This window comes from Arvicola amphibius, chromosome 9, assembly GCF_903992535.2.
Source record: "Arvicola amphibius chromosome 9, mArvAmp1.2, whole genome shotgun sequence".
Lineage (NCBI taxonomy): Eukaryota > Metazoa > Chordata > Mammalia > Rodentia > Cricetidae > Arvicola > Arvicola amphibius.
The window spans coordinates 2,471,302-2,496,219 of NC_052055.2; the positions used below are offsets into that span (position 1 = coordinate 2,471,302).

Consider the following 24,918-nt stretch of genomic DNA (forward strand, 5'->3'; position numbering starts at 1 on the left):
AGCTGAGGAGAGTTCTAGGGGAGGACTCTGCAGATGTGAAGGGTTTTGGTGCACCATTAACCCTTTTCATCATCATAAGCTAAGAGCTGCATTTAGCAAATTACCTAATTTCCTTAATTTTGATCATTAGCGTAGTGCATCAGAGAGAATGTTTCCTCCTGTTAAGACATAAATACCATGTTAATCTGCAGGACAGTGGTGGGTCTCTCTTCGTGATAGTGTTCTCTCTCCTTGTGCGGCCACTTAAAAACAAGGAGTCCCAGCTTGCTCCGGTGGAAATGTAGGTCCTGTGAAGTACGGGCACTCTGTGCTGACTGCCAGCGCACGGAGGAGTCTGCCTGCCTTTAGGATGGAGAATAGTGCAAGTACACAAACTATCAAGAGATTCCCAACAGTAAAAATTAAAATGCCCGGCTGTTTCTTTACCAAACTCTTTTGGGGAGGAAGAAAGTGCTGTACTTGAAGAGTATAAGGCACAGAGGGAACTGGGGTGACAAGTGAGGTTGGCACACGGCCGGCAATTGTTTGTCTTGATGATAGTGTCATGGAGGGTTTACTTTAAAATCATTTTTCACATTTTTGAATATTTTTTATAATAAATGCATATTACCACTACATAAAATTAGTAAGCCTACTTCATGTATATCAATTATTAAATGAGGGACAGGCTCATTTTCTGGAAACACACCTGCCCTCTGAGCACGCTCAAGTGAACGGGGACCAGGAAGAAGCCATGTCCCCCATGAACCGTGCTGTCTGCTCTGTTCCAGGGCAATAGCACTGACGTATCAAGAGCACTTTGGAGTCACTTATTTAACCCTCTCAGAAGACCCCAGTCCTCGAGTAATTTTCCACAACAGATGTCCGGTGACGATGCTCGTCAAGGAGAACATCAGAGGTGCGTGTCACAGCCCTGACGTGGGGCTGCAGAAGACATGGGTGTTTTGGGGGGATGTTGATTTAGTAGATACCTGTGGTCCTCTAAAGAATACTTCCTACGTTGTCAGTCGCTGCTTCCACACTGTTTAATGTCCCTAAGTCTTTGTCCTTAAGACAAAGGTCTACATGGGCCCTTTTTTAAAATCTTTCAGATATTCCGAAGTTTGAGGTTTATTGCAAAAAAATTCCTTCTGAGAGTTCAGTTCATCATGAGCTGTATCACCAGATTATCAGTTACCCAGACTGCAAGACCAAAGACATACTTCCCAGCCTCCTGTTAAGACTGGAGTCGACGGAAGAAATGACAGCCCAGTGGAGTGACGCTGTCGACGTTAACAGTCAAGGGACTCAGGTCAGTGACTGTTCTTTCTAAACACAGCCCGCTTCCTCTTTCCCTCCCTCTCTCCCTCCCTCTCCTCCGTTCTCCCTTCCCTTCCTCCCTCCTTCTTTCCTTCCTTCCTTCCATTTGTGTATGTGTATGGGCACGCATGCACATGTGAAGGTCAGAGGACAGTCTGTGAAAATCAGCTCTGTCCTACCTCCAGACGGCTGACAATACAGCCCTTGCTGCCAACCCTGATGACTTTAGTGTAATCCCTAAGATGCATGGGTAGAAAGAGAACCATCTCCCAGGTTGTTTGTCCTCTGACCTACACACACCCACACAACACATAAAAAAGTAAACAAATAAATGTGAAAATGAAAAATGCTGAACTTGTCTCAGTGCAAGGGTACTTGTTTATGCATTTTTATATCTTCATCAGGTCCTAAATTCTTAAATACCAGGTACATGAGGGAAGCATGTGGTAAAGTGAATCCATCTCACATCTAATACCTGTCAAAAATAAAATAAAATCACAGACTTTTTTATATGGAAAGTTCAGCTCTCCAGGTTTTCAGATGATTAGAGTTTTGATTCTAGATCAGTTTCTTCTTTTGAAAGCATGCCAATTTTAAAATTATGCTGGTAATCTATAAAAAAAAAACTCCGTAAATATGCTTTTAGGTTTCAGCAATAAAATGTCTTACCTTACTCTAAATGTTCCTGGTATTACTTTTATTGAAATTGATACCTGAACCTAGCATTTCTTCTCTATTTTACTTAAAATTTGAATACTGTTTTCTGTCACCATGATAAAAATACCTAAGAAAATCAGCTTAAATGGAAAAGATTTATTTTGGCTCATGGTTTCAGAGCTTTTCGTTTCAGCCGGTTCTGTTCTTAGACCAGTGTCAAGACAGAATTAGGGCACAAGAATATGGCAGAGGAAAGCCTCTCTCACCTATGGGTGCAGCAAGCAGGGAGGGGAACAGACCAGAACAAAATACATCCCTGGCATGCCCTTGATCCAGCTAGGAGCCGCTTACTAGCAGTCTGTCCAGCTGTGAACTCGGAATGTCTGACTCCGTGATGACATGAGCCCCCTCATGATCCACTTACCTTCCCAGCATCACCAGCTGGAGACCCAGCCTTACCACTTGTGCCTCTGGGGCCTTTTACACCCAAGCCGTAGCACTGACTAGCTAACTTCGAAGATTCCCATCATTCCAAACAGAAACTGTAATCTTCCCATCCCCTGCCGTAGTAGCCTCTATTCTGCTTTCTGTCTCTCTTAATTTGTCCCCTCTAAGCATCTCAGATAAGGAGAATGATGAAGCATTTGTTCTCAGTGCCTGGTTTATTTCATTGAATATGTTGTCTTAAAGGCTTATGTATGTTATAGAATTTATCAGAACATCATTGCTTTTTATGACTGAATAAATTCGTGCTTATACTTTCTTATAGGTCTTTCACATTAGATATTCTTTACAAAAGCTTGTGAAATATGACCTGTTATAATAGCTATAAATGTGTGTTAAGGTATAAAGTATTAACAATAATAGTAATCATTTACTAGCCACTCTACGTCTAATGCCGTGCTGAGTGCCCTCGCTCTTCTTTAAGCTTTAAAACAGACAAGCAAGTTACGACTCGTCCTAGCCATGGGAGGGGAGTCCTCCAACAGTAGCATGACCTAAAGCCCAGGCATTTAAAGAACCTCAGAGTGCATCCAGCCCTGCCTAGCTCCAGCATGTACTGCCTGTGCTGGTCTTCATTTGGACATCTTCATGGGCGTTCTTTCTCCTATCAGGAGTCTGGAGAACCCCTTGACAGTCTCCTGCCTCCATCTTTGGGCCCTCTGTGGGTTTGTATAGCATTTATAATTTTAATTGAACTTCTCTTTCCTTTAAGCATTAAGCATCCATCTTAATCCTCTATGTGATATTTATTCAACTTGAATGAAAAATGTCGAAGACAGTTCTGCAATATAAACACAAACCACTGAGATGTCATTTTTGTTTCAGAGAAGGCACCACACTCACTGGTCTATTCAATATCAAATTGCACATGGGTGTTCTTACTAAAATTTTTGTCTTTTTTATATATTTTATACATGTGTATCATATACTTTGATTGAGTGATTGTCTTCCTGAGTCTGGTTTATTTTATCTAATTTGATGATGTCCAGTTTCATTCATTTTCCTGAAAGTGACATAATTTAGTTCTTTATATTTGAATAATATGCCATTATGGGGATATATCTTATAGAAAGATAGATGATAGATAGATAGATAGATAGATAGATAGATAGATAGATAGATAGATAGATGATAGATAGATAGACAGACAGATGATAGATAGATAGATAGATGATAGATAGACAGACAGACAGATGATAGATAGATAGATAGATAGATAGATAGATAGATAGATAGATAGATAGATAGATAGATGATAGATAGATAGATAGATCACAGATGATAAGTGATAGACAGTTTTAGATATACGTAATGTTTTCTTTATCCATTAATCTGTTGATACCCACCTAAGTGTACTTAGATGATTTCATATCACATCACCATGCCCATCCTCAGCCTTTAGCCCAGTACCTGTAAGCACACTGAGATCTTAATAAGTTAATGACCAAATGAATAGGTTGAATAAGAAGCAATAGTTATCAAAAGTCTGTGTATAGACCACGAGAATCTCAGGTGTGACCTGCAAGCATAGAACACCAAGAGAGACAAGGAGAAGAGCACCAGACGGTGACAGGAAGGCCCTCAGCAAGAGACTGACAAGGTGCAAACCAAAAGCCAGAGTAAGACAGCAGAGAGAGTTGCAGGCTGGGAGTGAGCAGAAGGCCCTAGGACACAGGAGGCGAGAATGTGGGTGGCCATAAAAGTGTGGTCAGTGTGGGTGCAGCTCTTCATGACAGGTGAGGAGCAAGTCGGGGATCTTAGAAGAGGCAGTGCCCAGAGAGAAAGACCCAAGGAACAAGAGAGGAGAGAGGCAGGAGTGGGCACAGGAGTGGCTGGAGCCTGCAGAGGTGGGAGGCTGGAAGTGGACTGGAGTGTCTGGAGCAGGCAGAGTGGTCTGCTGAGGGAAGAGGAGAGCAGTAGCTGTGAGCAAAGATGGCGGGTCAGGACAGAAGGAAGAAGGGTTGAGCCGCCTGGAGAGCGTGTTCACTATAGTCCCCTACTGTACCTGTGCAGTCCTTGACACAGTGAATCCTGTGCACTCCCAAGTGTCCTTGAACCCCTGCATCAGCTGGAAGACTTTTGAACTCGTACTTATGCCTGACTAGGGAATTCTTTACAGTAGGCATGCTGCCTGCCAGACAGTATTTTGGGAGTTCCCGTTCACTTGAAATTCCTCGGCCTTTTGTACTGGGAACACTTCAAAGCTCAGAAGAGGTGCTCTTTCTGGCTCCTTGTCACCTGTGGGGCAGGACCCATGGAGGCTCATGTTCCCACTCATCTTTTAGGAGCTGTGTGCCATATGTCCTGCAGACTGGCGCACTTCCTCCTCTTCTCAATCATACCCAGGCATATAAACCCCTGGGGGAGAAGCAGCCTTGGTAAGCCTAGTAGTCAGTGGTATATTGAAAAAGCCAAAGCAATATGCAGAAAGCACATAAAAGTTACCACAACTAGCCTGCTCCATCTAGTACAAATACTGGGCTTATGGCTTGTACCAGATACTAAGCTTGGTGCTGAGGCCCATGCTGTCAAATGTGCATGTGAAAGAGACAGTCACTAGGAAGAACAAACAGCTGTATTATTCCAAACTCTCATAGTGCTGTGAAGACAGGAAACCGGTATCTTCACGGGACACAGGGGCTGGGAGTGTGCCTCTGGACAAGGACCTGCCTGCCCTCAGCACCTTCAAGGCTAGAGAGGCAGGGATTAGACAGGAGGGTAGGAGAATTTTCTGAGCAAAAAAAAAAAAACATGTTTGAAGCTCAGATTGGAGCATAATCCTTTTAGGACACTAAATGCCAAGGTGGCTATGATGCCAAGTGAAAGAAAAGGCGAAACCAGAGGGCTCAGGACATTTAGAACTTGGTCCGACCATGTGTAATCTTACAAAGACTGAGACTCATCTTAATATCATCAGAGGTCACTACATCGTTTATGCAAAGCCATTTCTTTTCTATGTCTGTGCATGCATATGCATATGGTGCATGCATTACAACATACATGTGGAAGTCAGAGTTCTTACCTTCTCCTTTGTTTGAGGTTGTCTCTTCAGAGACTTCCTGGTATCTTCCCCCTTCCATCTCCCTATAGGAACACGGAGATTCACGTACTTGCTCAGGATCTAAACTCAAGTCCTCACACTTAGTTCGCAGGGACTTTACCCAGGAAGCCATGTCCCACTGCCTGAGAGCAGTCATTTCTGAGCCATTAAATGACAGTGGGAAAAATGTTGTTGTTTTTCGAGACAGGGTTTCTCTGTGTAGCCCTGGCTGTCCTGGAACTCACTCTGTAGACCAGACTGGCCTCAGACTCACAGAGATCCTCCTACCTCTGCCTCCCAAGTTCTGGATGAAAGGCGTGTGCTGCTAAGGGAAAAAAAAAAAAAAAAACTAGTTAAGGGAAAAAAAATCTGTGACAGGATCTCTCCCTGAAATCTGGGGCTCACTGGACTAGACAGCTTGAGAGTCCCAAGGATCCTTTTCTCTCCACCTCACCAGCATAGGGATTACAAGAACATTGCACACTAACATGGCCCCAAATAAGGTGTAAGTCTCCACTCAAAGACTTGAGTAAATAAATAAAGCAGTTAAGCACAGCAGATCTAAGGTAGCTGCTTTAATCACCATGAGCTCTCTCTCTCTCTCTCTCAGCCAATAGCTTTTGAGTTTGTTTACTGGTGAGAGGTGCTGGCACACAGAATGTAATCAGTTAGGTGACCTATAACTAAACCCCAGCGGTTGGCACCTGGAGCCTACTCATAAATCCCCCAACTCCTCTCTTCCCTCCACCAAGTAGAGGTCACTGACTGGTCTCTGGGGTCATCCTTGGCTACAGATGCCATCACTTGCAAGTTCCCAAAGTTTAACTTAGACAAGCTTTCCAATCTCCCCTTTTTGCTTAGTACAGAGCCTCTTCAGAGAGGCTTCATCTCAAAGCATCCCTGTGTTGTAGCTGTGGCTTTTCCACTGGAGATGGGAAGGAACGTTGTTCTTACTTGTAGCTGGAAGCTATCTCTCGGTAGCATCTACTCTTTGTCCTTGTTTTACCCTCTGAGGCGGTGGTTCTCAGCCCCTTCACAGGGGCTACCTAAGACCGTCAGAAAGCACAGATATTTACATTGTGTTTCAAAGCAGTAGCCAAATTACAGTTACGAAGAAGCAACAGAAATACTTTTATGGGTGGGGACGAGCACACCATGAAGAGCTGTGTGTAAGGGGCTCAGCGTTAGGAGGGCTGAGTGCCACTGCTCGGGGCGTCACAGAATGCGCTTCCTCTTTGAGCAGTCACACTGCCCTTTCTGATGGCAGCCGAAACATCTCAAAGTGCTCCTTACCCAAGCCAAACATTCTGGCTCCTTGAATCACTCCCTCAGCAGATGTGATCCCAGACACATCACTAGTTACCCTTGTCTGAATGCAACAGCGTGTTACGTTCCCTCTTTAGAATCTGGCAGCTGGAATACCCCCAGTATTCCAGGTGTGGTCTAACCAGCTGTTTCTCTTCGTCCTTCCATCAGTAAAGCAGGAACTGCACTAAGTGTTCTATTAACAAGTCCAGACTGTTTGCTATTACTGAACTTGGGGTCAGGCACATCCCCCAGGTCTTTGTCATATGATTTGCTATTCAATTGACTTTTTGAACCCAATGATAAGATTTTACGTTTATTCCCAATACATTGTCTTGCTGATATTGGCCTAGCCTATCTTGTTGAAATTACTTTTTGTATAAAAAAAATGGGGGTGTGGGGACTGTCATTTAACATATTAAGTATCCATGGTAGTTTTATGTCCTCTATAGATGTGGTGAACATATATTCTACATATTCATCCAAGCTAATAATAAGTATGTTAAGTGAGAAAGCCCTAGGTTCTCCTGTGGAGAACCCCTGGACACTTTTCTCATCACTGGGTTAAAGCATGCCGTAACTCACCAGAGAGTAATTTCAACTGTACCACAGTTGTGAAGTAAGACAGTGTGCCCACAAGCACTGTTAAATCGTGCTGAACATAATATGTCACATGTATAAAAATATTATGAGACACATCCCTTGAAGGCTGCAACGGACACAGATAAGACTCAGTTCATAGCACAAGGGGTCACCATGAACAGCGGGGCACACTGGGATCTGGCCTCCACCCTGGAATGGACTGTGTGTGAAGGGCCTGCGTGGAGACTTGGGCTGTGGGTACTGGAGCATCTTGCTTACCTCTCACACACAGCCCAACACCACATTGGGGCCACACTGATATCAGCACACTGACACCCACTGCCCAGTGTCTGCCGAGCGGCCTGGTCTAGAGCCTCCCGTGTGTGCATAGTACAGCCATTTCCAAGACAGGAGCAGAGCTGTCTCTGGAATGTTTTTCAGAAGGTATATGAATGGTGATTGTATCCAGAATGTGTGCTGCGCTCCTTTCTTCCCCTATCCAAGCTTTTCTGTTTTAATCATCTTAGAAATTTATCTTTCTCCTTTTCCTTTCTGGGAAATTTGATTAAATTCGTAGCATTAGCTACTGTCTACCACCTGATCACTCTGAGACCCCTCTCTGGCCCATGTATTCCTTCTAAGCTCCAAATCTGTATTTTTGGCTACTTACCAACCTTCTCAGTCCAGACGGCTTGACAGGCACCTCACCTTCAGCCTGTTGTTTCCCAGACCGTGTGCAGCCAAGGGTAGCTGGTAAATGCAGCCCAACAGAGAGCCACAAACCTAAAAATTGTGTGGGTCTTGAGCATGAACTTTGCACATGAGGCCATTGTGTTGTCAGAAGATTGAGCATACCTGACCCGTGTCTCTACTTCATTAGTGTCAACAAACACCTTACATGGCATTGATATAAATGCTATCGAATGCTGCTTATCTCAGACACTCTAGATGTATTGCCATTAGTCCACCACAAAGGCCTCAGTGTAGGTGCTACACCTAACACTGGAGTAAGTGGACTGGGAATTTTAACCCAAGATGCAGCACAGAGCCAGCGCAGAACCGACACTGCTGACAGCAGTGTCCCCCACTCTCCCCGCACAGGTGGCAGGGTGGCGTCCCAGCACCTCACACAGCTCTTCAGTCTCCATAGATACCACCCTGCTCCTAGCTGAGGTGCTGACGCATGCTCGAATTCCAGCACTGAAAGGTGGGAGGAGGGTCAGGCAGTCACAGCCAGCTTCTGCTGGATACCAGGTCTGAGGCCAGCCTGGTCTACATGAGAACCTGTCCCAAAAGAAAAAGCCTGTGGTGTGTGTCCCTAACCTCAGCATTAGCAGCTGGGCAGATCAGGACTCAGTCATCCTTGGCTGCAGAACAAGTGTGGGGCCACCTGGGCTCTATGAAACCAGCTCAGGAAGTTAACAAAAAGTGAGTACTTCATACATGGGAATATAAGTAACAAGGTTTAATCTTCCCAGTGTGGGGATGAATATTTGATGACAGATGAGTCATAGTTTAAGTCAGCTGAAAAAATAAATGCCTAATTACCATATCTTTGGGTCATTGTAGACGAACAACTCTTTGCACAAGGTAAGCTTTATATGATCTTTAACTTAAAGTTTCAAAAGTAGGACACTATTGTCTTTTAGCATTCTTTAATAATAGACTTTCTCTGAAGAAAGAAAAGTATCTAAAATTTTTACTTATTATTTTTGAGAGAGAGAGTGTGTGTGTATTGTGTGTGTGTATTGTGTGTGTGTGTGTGTGTGTGTGTGTGAGAGAGAGAGAGAGAGAGAGAGAGAGAGAGAGAGAGAGAGAGAGAGAGAGAGAGAGAGTGCACACCCTGTGGCACCGTGGAGAGGTCAAAGAACTTTTTTGAAATTGATTTTCATTTTTCACTTCAGCATGGTCTCTGGGGTCAGACTCAGTTCTTCAAGATTGCTCAGCAAACAATTTACCTGATGTACTGGCTAGTTTTATATAAACTTGATGCAAGCTAACCATTTGGAAGAGGGAAACTCATTTGAGAAATGCCTCCCCCCCCCACCGGATTGGGCAAACCTGTGGTACATTCTTTTGATTAAAGCTCACTGTAGGAAGTACCACCTCTAGACTGCTGGTCTTGGGGCTATAAGAAAGCAGGCTGAGAGCAGGCCACTAAGTAGCACCCTCCATGGCCTCTGCATCAGCTCCTGCCTCCAGATCCCTGCCCTGACGTCCCTCACTGATGGAATTTAGATGAAATAAACCCCTTTTCCCCCAACTTGCTTTTGGTCATAGTGTCTAGCACAGAAATAGGAACCCCAACACTAAGACAGTGGGATAGGCAATTCTGTTGGTTGAAAGGTAGCCAGAATAGGCTGGGAATAAAAGATAAGGTTGCCTAACCTCTCCCTCCTAAGAAAAAAGCATGAAAATTTGAGGTGGGACAGGAGCGCTCAAGCAGGAGATAGGGTGAGACAGGAAGTCAGGGCAGCAGGATGCATTGCAGTGGGAATGGGGGAGGGGGGAACTACTGAGGGGCAGGCCAGTGAAGATGGGAGGAGGGGCAAGCATACAAACTTTACTGGCAAATAATTTATTTCAGTGTGGGTTCCCTACTGAGTGCTTTATAAGTCGCTCTGGTACCCGCAGATCCTCTCATGGGTTCCTGGAAAACACACAAGGAATGTCTTCCTGTGTATCACCACAGAACCGGTTTGCTTGGGAAAGTTACATTGGTATAATTTTAAAATACTGTTTGCTAAATATAAATGTGATAGTCATTTTGGCAAATATAGATGAAGGACCAGAAAAGCACAAGTTCCATTTACTTGTTTCTTATTAGTAATGGCAATTAGAGGAAGGCTCCTGGCATTCTTTTCTACAGCAGGTAAGACGTAAACTTCCTAAACTTCCGTAACACGCTCAGGGGACACCACCACGGGCCCTCCTCTGTTACTGTTCCCTTTTGTCACCAGACAAAGGAGCTTGGGTGTGAAGGGATTTCCTCCAGCTGTGGCCACCCTGGCATGGAAGGCAGAGCAGCAGCGAGCGTGTCTGCAGTCACAAAGATCACAGTCACTGCTGGTGCTCAGCACCCTTGGTCCCTTTTCCTCCTTGGCATGCTTCCAATTACGGGTCCATCCCTCTTCCACCTGGTCTGTATCAACACGCCCTGGTGCCTTTGTGTGCCACCATTAGAAGGCACTCACTGCTTGCCAGGCAAACTCCTAGCTTTGTCTCCTCATCTAAGGGTTGTCAGTCTTGTTTGTTCTTTACTGGCTTGGACCTTGGTGCTGTTGTAGATCTCGGCTCTTGCCTCTGCCCTCAGGGAATCTCAGCTGTGAACATGATGTTCCTGGTCTGTGTTCATACAGTTATCACTTAGGCATCAGGGGTATTGAATGCGGAGAGGCTGTGTGTTCTGCTGGCCTGGCACCTTGCTTCTGAGACAGCTGAGGCTCTTACTTTTAGCTCTTAGTCCACTTTCTCGTGGTTGAACAATTTTGATACTAAGCAGATTAACTTACCTGAAGTTTCTAGTCATATGAGGGACCTTGGGGGTCTTACTGATAATTGTGGAGATAGTTTATTTTTGTTTTCCACATGTGGGGGTGTCCCTGTAATAGTAAGATTTGCACATTGCATTTAGAGTCCTGAGTGGTTTTTCCCACAGCCATTCTTATGCACATATAGAGCTGGCCCCAGAGCTGGCCTCCAGCCCACGTGGGGTTAGTGCCAATTCCAGAAAGCAGAGACTGAAGACAATCATGCTCCATCATTTCTCTCCTATGACCTTACAGCCTGGATATTGAAAAATCTGGATTTAATTTTTTTTCAAGTCAACCGAATAGCCTGTACGTGGTTAGAAAGTGTTTGCAGTGTTGACTCAGGACTTGAAGTTAGCCATTTCAACACTGTTCATTTCTTTATGATCAGACTTGGACTATTCTTTCGGCAGGTTGTGTTCCTTACCGGCTTCGGATATGTGTATGTGGATATCACCCATCAGTGTGGTACAGTCTGTATCACTCTGTCCCCAGAAGGAAAAGCAGGGCCCATGTTAACCAGCGCCAACAGGTAGGTGTGTTTGCCTGAGAGAGCGCAGTGAGCTTCCTCTGTGATGTTATGTACCACTATTCATCATTCCTGCTGTCCATAAACACATAGTGAAGTGCTTGATTATCATGTGATCCACAAGTAAAGATCTAGTGCTTAAGTTTTTCCTCCAGCATATATAGACAATAAATAATAATAATAATAATAATAATAATAATAATAATAATAATAAACATCTTTTTTGAGTCTCCTAGTTCAATGGTAAGTTCAGCAAACTGATTTTCGAGCTAAGATATGCTCCTCATAATGATAGCATTATTTGTAGAATAAAATGCAAGCTAGTATCTCTAAATCCACATAACAACTTTGTAAACTTTTCCATGAAACTGACAATGGATATAAACATACAAGTCCTACCACCAGATTCTAAAAACATGAATCCAGGAGGCTGGGGCACTGCTCAGAGGTTAAGGTGCTGGCCGTGCAAGCACGAGACCTGAGTTGAGCAACCACATAGAAGCTGAGTAGGAGCATCATGGCCTGTGAACACAGTTACGGGAGCTGAGGACAGCAAGTCCTAGGGCTCTCTGACTGGCCAGTCTGGCCCAAATGGCAAGCTCCAGATTCCATGAGAAAACCTGTCTCAACAAATAAGGTGTAGAGTGTTGTAGAAGGCCATTGTTTGTTCCCAGCTGCCCAGGTCAGAAATAACCACACAGAAACTGTATTAATTAAATTACTGCTTGACCTATTAGCTCTAGCTTCTTATTAACTAACTCTTACATCTTAATTTAACCCATTTCTATTAGTTGTATCGCCATGTGGCTGTGGCTTATAGGCAAGACTTTTCCATGAAGCAGGAAATTCCAAAGACAGTTCCACCTATATTGGCTATGTGTCAGTTACTTTCTTCTGTGTTCAGCAGAATGTCTGGCAGACTCTTTCATGTAGCAGGAACCCCAAAGGACGGTCTCACGTTTAGGCAAGTAGCATGGTACAATGAAATGTCTCTCTGTAATTAGCTCCTTCACAGACAAAATATTCAAAGAAAACACAATAATATACATAGTCCAGACTCCCTGTGAATTTTGGATCTTTATGTGGCTTATTTTTCTTTACTCCTTTTAATCTATGACTGTCTGTACTCTATTTTATAAGCCATTTACCTCCTTTTATAACTCTCTGTACTTTTTCTTCTCTCTCCCAAGCCTATGTACGTTTATCCAACATTGTGACCCATATAGAGGTCTTTTTTATCTGAATCTGTCTTTATTGTGTATCTGTAATTATTTTCTGATCAGAAGCGTGTTTTTTAATGCTAAGTGTGTGTGGCTAAGGCCAACAAGGCCCTGCCTGCTTGCTCCGCCCGGTCCAGCATGGCAGAGGCATGTTCGCTGTCTCTGAGATCTATGTACATACAGTGCCCCATTTTCAGGCCACAGCGGGTCTGTGTTGCCATTACATAAATTGTAACAGTCTACTCACAGACCCCACTGAAATGCTCTGTAGCCACCTCCCAAAAGAGTCAGAGCTGTTTGTGCTGGCGGACCAGGATGCTGCCATTTTGAAACCATGTGGTTTTTTGTTTGGGTTTTTTGTTTTTTCATTTTTTCTGCTACTGCTGAATCAGGAAGATATCTCTTAAGGAAGCTGCAACACGCTGACAGCTGGAAAAAAATGCGGCTAAACTTTGTTTTTGTTTTGTGTGTGTGTCTAGAATTCCTTTCCAAGCTTTCTCAGGTTTTACGTGGATGTAGTCAGCCAGCAATGTTGGTGCACCAGTCTGTTGTAGGAGGCTGCTTGTTCATTCCCAGCTGCCGAGACTCAAAATAACCACTCAGAAACTGTATTAATTAAATCACTGCTTGACCTATTAGCTCTAGCTTCTTACTGGCTAGCTCTTACATCTTAATTTAACCAGTTTCTATTAATTGTATTGCCACGTGACTGTGGCTTACCAGCAATGTTCTGGCTCATCTGTCCCAGACAGAGGCTATATGGCATCTCTCTGACTCCACCTTCTCTCTCCCAGCATTCAGTTTAGTCTTTCCTGTCTAGCTCTACTCTGCCCTATCACAGGCCAATGCAGTTTCTTTATTCATTACTCAAAAAAAGTGACACATAGACAGAAGGACTTCCCACACCAGTAGAGGGGCTAGCAAGATGGCTCCCAGGTAGAAGTTTATGCCACCAAGTCTAATGACATGAATTCCATCCCCACAACTCACATGGTAGAAAGAGATGACCAATTCCTGCAAGTTATTCTCTAACCTGCCACACATGAACCACAGCATGAGCATTCACCCCAAAAATGAAATAAAAATAAAAATATAAGCTATGCAAATAATTCATATCCTTAACTTAAAATAATCACAAAATTCAGTAGAAATAGTACAACCATATCCCTTTCTCCCAGAACAAAAATGGGATGAAGGACATGAACAGAAAATTATGGGAAGAGGATATACAAATGGGATAGTACCTATCAGATTAACAATACCACTCCATCATAGACACTTGCCATAGAAACGTGATGTACTGCTGTCTGGGGGGCAGCCTCCAGCACCACAGGGCTTTGAAAGGAATCCATGGAGTCAGCATGAGCTAGACTTTTTATCTGATGAGGTTCAGGGGAAAAAACATTCACACTCCCCTGATGGTTTCCTTCCTTATTCTCTGTTCTCTCATGTTCTTTCTATGTTTTCTCTGTTCTTCCTCTAGTTTATACTTTTTCTGCAGCTTATAGACTCCAACAATTTTCCAGGCAATGTTGGAATCACAATGTGGTGTGGGAGGTCCTTCCGTCTATGTGTTGCTTTTATTGGTTGATGAATAAAGAATCTGCCTTGGCTGGTGATAGGGCAGAGTAGAGCTAAGGAGGGAAAACTAAACTGAATGATGGGAGAGAGAAGGTGGAGTCGCTAGATGCCATGTAGCCTCCAGAGGGGAAAGATGCGAGCTGCCAGCTAGAACCTTGACAGTAGGCCACAAGCCTCATGATAAAATATGAAATAATGTTAATGGGTTAGTTCTAGATGTAAGAACTACCTAGCAATATGCTTAAGCTATTGGCCAAACAGTATTGTAACTTATCCAGTTTCTGTGTGGTTATTTGGGGTCTGGGCAGCAGGGAACAAACAAGCAGGTTCCTACAACAACCATGTCATTACATTCTATTTTTAAGTGAATGATTATAATGAATACAGGTAAAGACATGTTTTTCATCTCCCTTATATGATTAAACATTGTACATATTACAGGTAAAAAAATTATTCCAAGAACCCACATATATTCATACCCAAGCAACTTGTTACAGATTAACCATGTAGGCAAGCAAGGTCTTTTTCTGGCAGGATGCATTTTGCAGTTACAAAGAAAGGGCTTTATTATCTTGAAAGGTAATCATAAGGAATCTTAAAGGAATCACAGACCTAACTTTTATAAATGAAAAAGAATCAGTCAGCTCTACCTTAAATCTTTAGGGTGCATATCCACTCATTAATAGTATTTTTTATATCAGGAGATTGAGGGCAGAAGTGGGTATAAGGAATTAATCATCACTTTTGGTAATCAACCAATCCTAGAAAGAAAGGTATGTCAGGGGGGCTGGAGAGATGGCTCAGAGGTTAAGGGCACTGCCTGCTCTTCCAAAGGTCCTGAGTTCAATTCCCAGCAACCACATGGTGGCTCACAACCATCTGTAATGGGGTCTGGTGCCCTCTTCTGGCTTGCAGGCATACACACAGACAGAATATTGTATACATAATAAATAAATATTAAAAAAAGAAAGGTATGTCAGCCAAAGTTAGCTGGGCTATTTTATTCTTGTTCCCTGACCTCAGTGAGTTCCACATTCAACTCGGTGGCTTCCTAAAACTTAAGACTGTCTTCTTGGGTTTTCACCTCAAAGCTATTTAACAAAAACCTCTTAGTCTAGCTTTATTCTCAAAGCTTTGTTTCAGCTGTGATGCACTCCGAGACCTGCAAGCACAGCTCCCAACATCAAGGTGAAAAGGGTTTAAACTATCTGGGCTAGTTAGTCATTAACTTGAGCTACAATCTGTCAGCTCCTAGGGTGAAACTCGTAGGTCCTGGTTGTGTAGCATTTCCTTGTTTTTTATTCATGAAAACTCTGTATAAGCTATCTTTATTATTATCAATTTAGACAGTAAATCTTAGGGAAGGATAATTTTCTTGACAATCCACAGGAAAAATGCCCAGTAGGATGGGATGTTTCCAAGAGATAAACACAGTATATTACAGGCAGTGGAAATCTCCCCAAGTCCACTCACAACATGCTCGATACCAGAGGGATATTGCAGTATTAAATATGCAAAGGCCCAGCAGAAGCAAAAGACAGTCTGGGGTCTGTAGTCCCATGGCCTTGCCATGACGAGATTCACCCATCAGAGAGTTTCCTCCTGGTGGTCTGACACCTTGAACTTCAATTGCCACCTGCTGCTCCTCTGACAAGCCCACCAGCAGGAATTGGTACAATTTTCTCGAACAGGTTCTACATATTAAAAAAGTCAAAACCCCCCTTGATTTAGAACAGTGGTTCTCAACCTGGGGTTGAATGACCCTTTCACAGGGGTTACATATCATATATTTATATTGTGATTCATAACAATAGCAAAATTACAGTTAATGAAGTAGCAATGAAAACACTTTTATAGTTGGGGTCAGCACAGATGAGCTGTATTAAAGGGTGGCAGCGTTCGGGGGTGAGAATCACTGGTTTAGAAATTCCACTTGGAAGAGTATGAGTTCAGAAAATAATGAAAACAGTAAATAAGAATACACACAGAGATGTTCATTTCATTGTTATTTATAGTAACATAATATTGAGAGTACAAATGCTTATCAAATATATCAAAAATGGCATATCACAGGATATAGGTGGTAATGGTTGCAGTGGACCAGAAGAAGCATATGATCTAATGTAAAGTAAGCCATCATTAGGATGATGAATATATGTTCCATCTGCGTAAATAGACACCTGTATGTCCCATCTCTGTAAACAGACTCCAGTATGTTTTTAGACAACTCTGGAAGAGGAAAAGTCAGTATTAGTAATAGATGTGGATCTTTCAGTGCTTATTTATTAATTTCTGTACAGATGGATTTTTCTTTGGGCCTCCAGCTCACAGGTAACAACACAGAGACTTATATTAATTATGAAAGCTTGGCCTTAGCTTAGGCTTGTTTTTAACCAGCTCTTACAACTTAATACACTTCTATTAGTCTGCATTGTCACACAGCATGCACGCTGCTTCCTCCGTGTCTTCTTGCATCTCTCTCATGAGCCTGGATTGCCCCCCCACTTTCTTTCTCTGCCCAGAAGTCTCACCTATACTTCCTGCCTAGCTATTAGCCATTCCACTTTTTATTATACCAATCATGGCAGGACACTTCACACAGTGTATAAACACCCCACAACATCTCCTGCTTTTGTCTTAAAGATAGGAAAGGCTTTAACTCTAACACAGTAAAACTACAGTAGAAGCAATTATTAAGGAAGAAATAAATTCACAAGGTCCAGTCCATTAGTATTTGGCAAATTCTAGAAAACATTCCATTATCATTTCCTATCTTGGTAAGTCCAAAGTTTTCTACCTAGTTTATTTTTTATCCTAACTTTTATTTTCAACCCCAAACTGTCTTTTTAGACCTCAAAACATTATCTTAGGTAATAACTTAAGCTTTTGTCTCTCAACCCTATATATTTTACACCTTTTTTGTGAGTGTCTTTTCTGAATTTGGTAGCAAGGAAAACTGTAACTATAACTAATCTTCAATTCCATCAGTGACCCAAGAAGGATATACTCTAACCTGAGTAAACAGAAAGTGCAGAGCAAACAACTTTCAAAACTATAGAAATGACAGAAGCAGCTTGCTGCCTAGACAGTCACCCAAGGTTTCTCTGTAACATCTTCGTCCTGAAGGCCTAACATATATGACAGACTTTTCCATGAAGCAGGAATTTTGAAGGACTGTCCTGCCTTGTCTTGACAAAGCTTGGCAGTTTCTTTCTTTTGTGTCCTGCTTGTTCAATATGAGAGCATGCCATCAGTGGTCAAGGCAAGTGACTATCTTTGCCACAGTGAGAGCACACTCTATACAGAGGTTCTTTGATGTCCATACTCCTTTTTTTTTTAAGTAAATTGGTGCTGCCTTAGCAGACCTATCTCACTGTCATGAAAAGCCTTGATGCCATATTCTGTAGGTCTCTGAAGTATTTGAAGACCACCTATCTATCTAAAACTTTATCTGCTTAACCCTGGAAACATACACAACTTGACCACAAGTTTGATTACTAACTGATAACCTGTATTTCTTAATTATCCATTACATTTTTAAACAAGCTGCATAGGTAAGATACCTTAAACAAGAGTAGAAGCATATATATTATAACAAAAACAAACTTAAATTTATATCAGTATACAGAAATCTGTGCCAAGGTAAAATATTTGAGATTAATAGTTGCTATTTATTTTAAAGTAGATTCAATAATCTTTCCTTTCATCCTAGCCTTTCCATATCCCCCTTTTTCTTTAAGAGATTCTTGAATCCAACCTCCCTCGCTTAGTTTCCTTCCTTCATGATCAGTAACAATTTATAACCAACTTCCCTAAATGATGACAAACATTCATAACCAACTGAGTGAGCAAAAACCACCCACCCCACCTCTTGGGAAATGTGGGCATTGTATTCTTGCTTCCTGTTGTTTGGGGGTGATGGCATCTTTAGAAGACCCTGAGAAAATTGAGATAATGGTAAAGCCCCAGGAAAACTAGCTCTGTCCTTTGTTTCTCAGTCTCCGTATGATAGGAAAATGCATGGCCTGTCTGACGTCCTTTCTAGAGGAGTGTGTGAGGCTGGGCCATCTCAGCCTCCAGCTCTGAGGTTGTTCTGGATGCAGAATTTTGAGAAACTGCAACAGAAGCATTCTGAGAGGCTGGATCACCTGGGCTACTTGCGTTTATTGGTGTCTTGTTCTTTTTTTCTGAAAACAGACATTTAAAGTACATATCTGCATTAGCACAAGCATGGAATGTGCAGTATGCACGAGTCAAAGATGATTTTTTGTTTTAGGTTTGAGCAGGTAAAAAGAGTCTATAATATTAACCAAACCAAACTATAGTATAAATCTCTATCCATGCTATATGAAAGGATACCATGCCATAATAAGTCATAAGAACTCTGTAACCAGAATGGTTTACAATGGGGTACAATCCCTCATTGCAGGGGTCAGCAGATACATCACTTGTCTAGTAGACTTTCTTGTTTCTTTTCTTCTTGTCTGTAGCCAAGATTTTAAGGGGGTTTCTCCCAATCAAATCTGTTCTTCATTAATTTTGAGGAGAACCATAACTTTTTGTTTCCTATAGAAACAAGGGCATAACCTCTCATAACACAACATATTTTCTGACTTCCATTGTGAAGTTAAACATTCTTAAAATATATAGATTGGTTTAATTTAGCAGTTCTCATAATCTGATGTCTTTCAGTAGCTGTTGTTTTTTTTTTTTTTGTACATTGGCATTTAAAAAATTAAAAGTCAACAAAGCACCATACAGGATCCAAACACCCTGTGTATCTCCCAACTTTATGTGGCTTTTTTTACTCTTTCCTTAAGACTTTACTATATTATTTTTAAACTATTTTTTCTATGGCTGTCTAGACCCATATTCCTTTTTCAGCATCTAAGCACATTTTTAAACATATGCACCTTTTTAGAGGTTGCCTGTGAGCGCCTGAAGTGCTCTCTGAGCACATGGAACAGATCAGCCCATGTCAGCTGAGAGCACGGTGCTGCTTCCCCCATAGGCAGCAGCCCAAGCTGCGTCTCTGCACTCGGCCGACCTGCCTGAGGCCCTGTAGAACTTTGTCCCAGACTCAGCTTTCTCTGGTCCTCTCTGAGTGGGCACCATGAGGAGACAGACAACAGTGCAGGGACTTTGTTAACTAGAAGAGCTTGCCCTAGCTTAGGTTTGTCTTTAACTTAAACTAACGGTCTCTACTGATCTGCATGCTGCCGTGTGCCGCCCATCCTGCCCCCACGTCTCCACCTCGCTCTCAAGGGCATAGATTCTTCCTCCTCCTTTCTCTCTGCCCAGAAATCGTGCCTGTATCTCCTGCCCCGCCGTTCAGCTTTGTATTTCACCAATCACAGCAATACACCTCCACACAGTGTACGAATACCCTACATTTCTCTACTTTAAATTTCTGTAATGGTTATATTTAAATTGCAGTATAAAGTTATAGTGCCAATTTACATACATTTGTTTAGGATTTTTAAAAATAAATTTCTTGTACCTATGTATGACTGAAAACTCACTAGTTCAGACCTTGCTACTTTTTTATAATATTTCAAATAATATTAGATAGGATGCTTACTTTGTCCAAACATGTTTGTTTAAAAAAATAGTATAACAAAATTGGAGAGTAAAATTTGAATTATATAGAATAAGATCTCAAGTCTACACATGTATTTCAGAAAATTTTATCTAAGGCTTGAGTGTTAATGATAGTAGCCCAACCCACACATTTGAATGATATATTGTCTACTCATATTTGTTTGGCTTGCTCTTCCCTGGGTCATACATTCGAGTGCTTACTGGATGTGAGGTCTGTTCCAGGGATAGAGAGTCAGTGAGAAAAAAGGTGGAGCCCTTCACAAGATTCCATTCTCACAGGCAGAGACGGGAGAGTAGAAGATCATCAGCACTCGAAGGGTTAAAAACAGCCAGGCGGGGCCCAGGACAGGGAGCGTGGAGTTGGCATTTGAGTGTGGGCTTGAAGTCAGCAAGGCAGTTAAGAGCATTGTCAGCTGGAGGAAGAGCTTTCCCGTCCCAGCCAGTGAGATGGGAAGGGCATGGGCCTGAGGATCAGGGCTGGAAGGGGAGCCATGTGTGCTTTAGAGCCTGTGTGTGCTTTAGTGCCTTGTGAGCTGTTGTGAGGACACGAGTCTAACCCTGGTGAGCTGTGGAGCTGTTGTGAGTGCACGAGTCTAACCCTGGTGAGCTGAGGAGCTGGTGAGCTTTTAAGCAGAGAGGTCATGTGAGACTCACTGTGTAGATCATTGGCTGTTTTGCTGAAGTAAGATCTAGAGAAATGAGGGCAAAAGCAGTCAGGAACCCCCTGCCGTTGCTGTAGGTGTTCACACTAGAGGCCCTGCTATGGGGAGTGGTAGAATTGGTCAGATTCTGGACATACTCTTACGGAGAGCGGAGAGCCCGAAGGAGTCCTGCGGTTAGGATAGGGGCTGAGATAGAAGCCTCGGGTTGGATGCGGTTGCCATCAACTGAAATGAGAGAGGCCCTGTAGACTGCGGCAGGAGCAGAGCCCCAGCACAGACGTGGTGAAGTTGCATGTCACCTAGTGTTTGTCAGCGGAGATGGGGAAGGAAACCGTGTGCTAAGTCTGAGTACCACTGGGGTAGGAGAAGCGTCACCAGTCAGAGGGAGGGGAAGGATTCACAGGGCGGGGCAGGGAGCAGAGAGTTCTGAGAACACCAGGGAGGATGTGTGTCCTGGAAGAGGGGGCTGCTGACAGCCACAGGGGGACTTTTGCTTTAGTGCTATTGGGGAGCATAAGCCTGCCTGCAGCAAGCTTCAGAGAACAGAAAGGGGAGAATCGGAGGTGGTGTGTGTGGGGATGCTGCAGTTTCTCCTAAAGAGGGCTAGAGAAATGGGAAGTAGGTGGAGAAGGAGGAAGTGAGGCTGTAGCAGCGCTGTGTCTGCTCAGAAGAGGACACAGCGTGTTCGAGCACAGGCAGGATGGCAGAGGAAGGGATGGTGGAGCACCTGGCACTCTAGAGTGATGGCTTTGAGCAGGTGAGGGAGGGGTGTTGGGGTCCCAGAGAGGGCACGGACCTGACCAGGGACTCCTCAGCTCTCGAAGTGAGGGCAGGGTGGGCAGGACACACTGCATGCAGTGTTTGTAGGTCCGTGCTGAAGTGGGCTTTCTTCTTGCTCAGCTCATCTTTTCTAACATAAAGTGTATTGCTGATTTTTCTATCTGCCATGGTCATTATATCAGAGAATTAGTGCATAGAAATGAGGAATTTGGAGTAAAAAGGGGAGGATCTGGTGTTGATAAGAGAAAGCACATAAAAACATGACAAGAGCTTGTCATAGCCCAGTGGGAGCGTTTCCCAGCAATCTCCAAGCATGGCTGTCTCTGTCTCGACATGCACTGAAAGTTGAGTTCTTATGAGACTGTTCCATCATGGAGTACGCAGTGAGGCACTGTCCTTAAAGAAGAGACACTAACAAGCTTTGCCCTCCTTCCAGAGCTCTGGAGAAGATGGTTACTTTTAAAGCGTTCATCACCCGCCTGAGCCTGGCAGTGACTGACGACCTCACACACCACAAGGCATCATCTGAGCTTCTAAGGCTCACTCTGGACAACATTTTCCTCCACGTATGTCCTGTGCCTGGTGTCCTCCCAGGGGAAGAGCGTCCGTCCACCCTGCTCCAGCTTTTCAGTGTGGAAGTCTACTTCGGGGACCTGCAGCTGGACAACCAGCTTTATAACAAGTCCAATTTCCACTTCGCTGTCTTGGTCTGCCAAGGAGAGAAGACAGAACCGGCTCGGTACTCAAGAGTGCAGAGTCTCCTGGTCTCCAGCAAAGACTTGGAGGAATACAAAGAGAACTGCTTCATCAAACTTCGCCTCACTGTGTCTGAGGGGACGGACTTCCTTTTTGATGTCAGTGAGTTCTCTGTTGAACTGAAACCAGCACGGCTCTATGTGGAGGATACCTTTGTATACTACATCAAAACTTTATTTGACACCTACCTTCCTCACAGCAGGGTGGCTGGTGACCACGCACAGCTCTCTGCAGGGGAGCAGGTGCTGCCCATGCAGGTGAGACAGCACGCCAGGGCCTTGGTGAACCCGGTGAAGCTACGGAGGTTGGTCATCCAGCCAGTGAACCTCCTTGTCAGCATCCATGCCTCTCTGAAGTTGTACATAGCCTCCGACCACACCCCTCTGTCCTTCTCCGTGTTTGAAAGAGGACCAGTGTTCACTACGGCAAGGCAGCTGGTGCACGCACTGGCCATGCACTATGCTGCTGGGGCTCTTTTCAGAGCAGGTGAGGATGTGGTGGGCTAACACCGGGGCAGAAATAGCTCTGCTGTGACAGCACAGGGGAGGGCAGGGAAGGGGTTATGCATGCAGGCTGCACACCTAACAGAACTAGAGCTAGGTGTGGACTCTGATGGTGCAAGCCTTGGATGACTGCCACACCTCCCTGAGTCTGCATTTCCATTTGAGATCAGCTGAAGTTTGCCAACCCTGGCATTTTACTTGGCACTAAATAGACTCTCAAGCCCTCATAGCTATAATATTTTAACTGTTACCTAACATAGAAATTAGTTAAATTTAGCAAACACATTTTTGAATGCCTTGCAGGCACAAGACTCTTGTCTCAGAATACGAGTGCAGCCAGAAAGGTCAGCCTGGCCCTCAGCTCCTGGCCTGAAAGACTTCCAGTTCTAGGTGGCCAGTTTCCCTCTGTACTGATCGTGTAAGTGGGAAGTTCAGAGGAGTGAAAGCACATACAGAGAGCCCCGTGCATCCCCAGCAGGCACTGCCTGGGTCGACAGAGCATGGAGAAGGCTGCAGGTGGCTCTGCTCTCCACAGCCTTGTCCCAGCCCTCTGCTCAGTGGCAGGCAGTGGCCTGCTGCAGGCTGTGGGATGCTTGTATGCTCGGGGCCAAGGAGAGGCGAGGTTTCTGTTTCCCGGGAAGAGCCTGCACGGGGTGATGTGAGGGCAGAATTTCCCATGGGGAGTACTGTGTGCTAAGGATGAGGAGTGGGCTCCCTGTGATCTCAGCTACTTGACAGCCATCGTCTCCAGGGCGTGTGTTTCTGACTCAGGGTCTCCCTGAGACAGGGTTGATAGCCTGGTCCTTGTGGTCACTAGCAGTCGTGTTCAGAGCAACGCCACACTTGGCTGCGTTAGGTCTTCTGCAGTAAAGAAGCTGGAGACTGACTTCCTGGAGTGACACAGAGAGGAGCTGCTGCCCTCCGTCCTCAGGCCCTGTGCCTGCGGATGAGTCACTAGAGACAGTGCAGACTGTGACAGTTGACGAGAGGCCAGTGATCATGCTACATGCACAGACTAAACTTTCTCCATGGAGAAATACATAGAGAGAATAGGACTCTCCTAACTTCACTGTAGGAGAAAGTGGCAGCTACTGGCTGAGAGCCTTTTTAACTTGTTGTCTGGATAGTTTGCACAGCAATGAAGAAAACATCCCCCCTTGCTGAGGAGTCATTGTAAAATAATCTGTAATACTTTAAACTGAATAAATGTGTGTATCTGCAAACTACCCCAGACTTACCCCTCTGGCCGATTGGCTTGTAGCAGAGCTAATCAAATGCCAAGGAAGGAGGAAGGCTCCCTGCAGTCACGTCTGACCCCAAGCTAGGAAGACGGGCTGGAGGACAAACCGCCTGTGCCCAAGCAGCCATGGCCTCTGGAGCCCTAGTGCTGAGCTGCCTTATTTTACTACGGGAGCTCATGTCACCCTCTCTCGGGCTTTTTCCTAATTCACTTAAAAATCCTGTGATTGTCTCAATCTCATTACATAGAAGGAAAGAAATTCTAATACCAAAGCTGGATTTTTTTAGAGCTGTGGAAAAAAATATCATCACTAAAATGCTGTGGTCAGTCAGAATGTTTCCTGAGGAAAGCAGTCTTCGGAGGGAGGAGTGAAGAGAGAAAGATCACAGCGAGGGTGGCTGACAGGCTGAAGGGACTCACATTCCTGTAGCGAGAGGGTGAGGCTGGCTGGGAGGAAGCAGGGTGTGTTCATCTCACTTGGTCACATTCACCCACTGCACCCGAGAAGGTTCCTGGCTGGGATAGTTGAAAACACCCTGACCTCATTTCTAGGGAAGCTTGAGAAGTCATTTGACGAGGTTTTAAAAATGAATGACTGCTGACTAGAAATGAGTGGCCCTATTCAAAGGAAGGAGTGTGGGCTTGAGACTTTCCGAGGTCCTGACCTACCTCTCTCATACCAGGCCAAGTCGATCAGGTTATCCACAAAATTTCCTGACAACTAAGCCAAAGATGCACAGATGGCCTTCTGTAGTCTTGAGTTCAACCAACGGTAACCTGAAAGTACCCATAGGATCACATGTGAACAAGACTTTTGTCCATGACGTTATCCCTTAAATATGCAGCATAAAGAGGCCAGCAAGATGGCCGGCTGCTGGCCCGGTGGTAAGGGCAAAAGGAGAGAGCTGACCCTACAGATTGTCTCCTGGCCTCCACAAGTGCGCTGTGGCCTTTGCACACTCACGGCCACACAAATAAGGAAAGAGATAAACATTTTAAATTCAGTGTAAAAACATTTGATGCAGATTTTGCATTATGCTCAGTATTACACAATCCAGAGGGTTTCCACATACTGGAGGCTGAGGAGGTCCAGCGCACTCTCTGTACATCGGGAACTGGGTATCTTTTG

General features: G+C 44.1%; 1 protein-coding gene across 1 annotated transcript in view; it reads left to right on the forward strand.

Annotated features, from left to right (window-relative positions):
- Positions 1-24,918, forward strand: part of Vps13b (vacuolar protein sorting 13 homolog B) — a 467,803-nt gene that overhangs the window by 425,736 nt on the left and 17,149 nt on the right. The window contains 4 exon segments of the mRNA XM_038343548.2: positions 771-898; positions 1,092-1,291; positions 11,331-11,449; positions 21,727-22,532. Of these exon segments, the coding sequence (XP_038199476.1) occupies positions 771-898; positions 1,092-1,291; positions 11,331-11,449; positions 21,727-22,532 (1,253 nt within the window).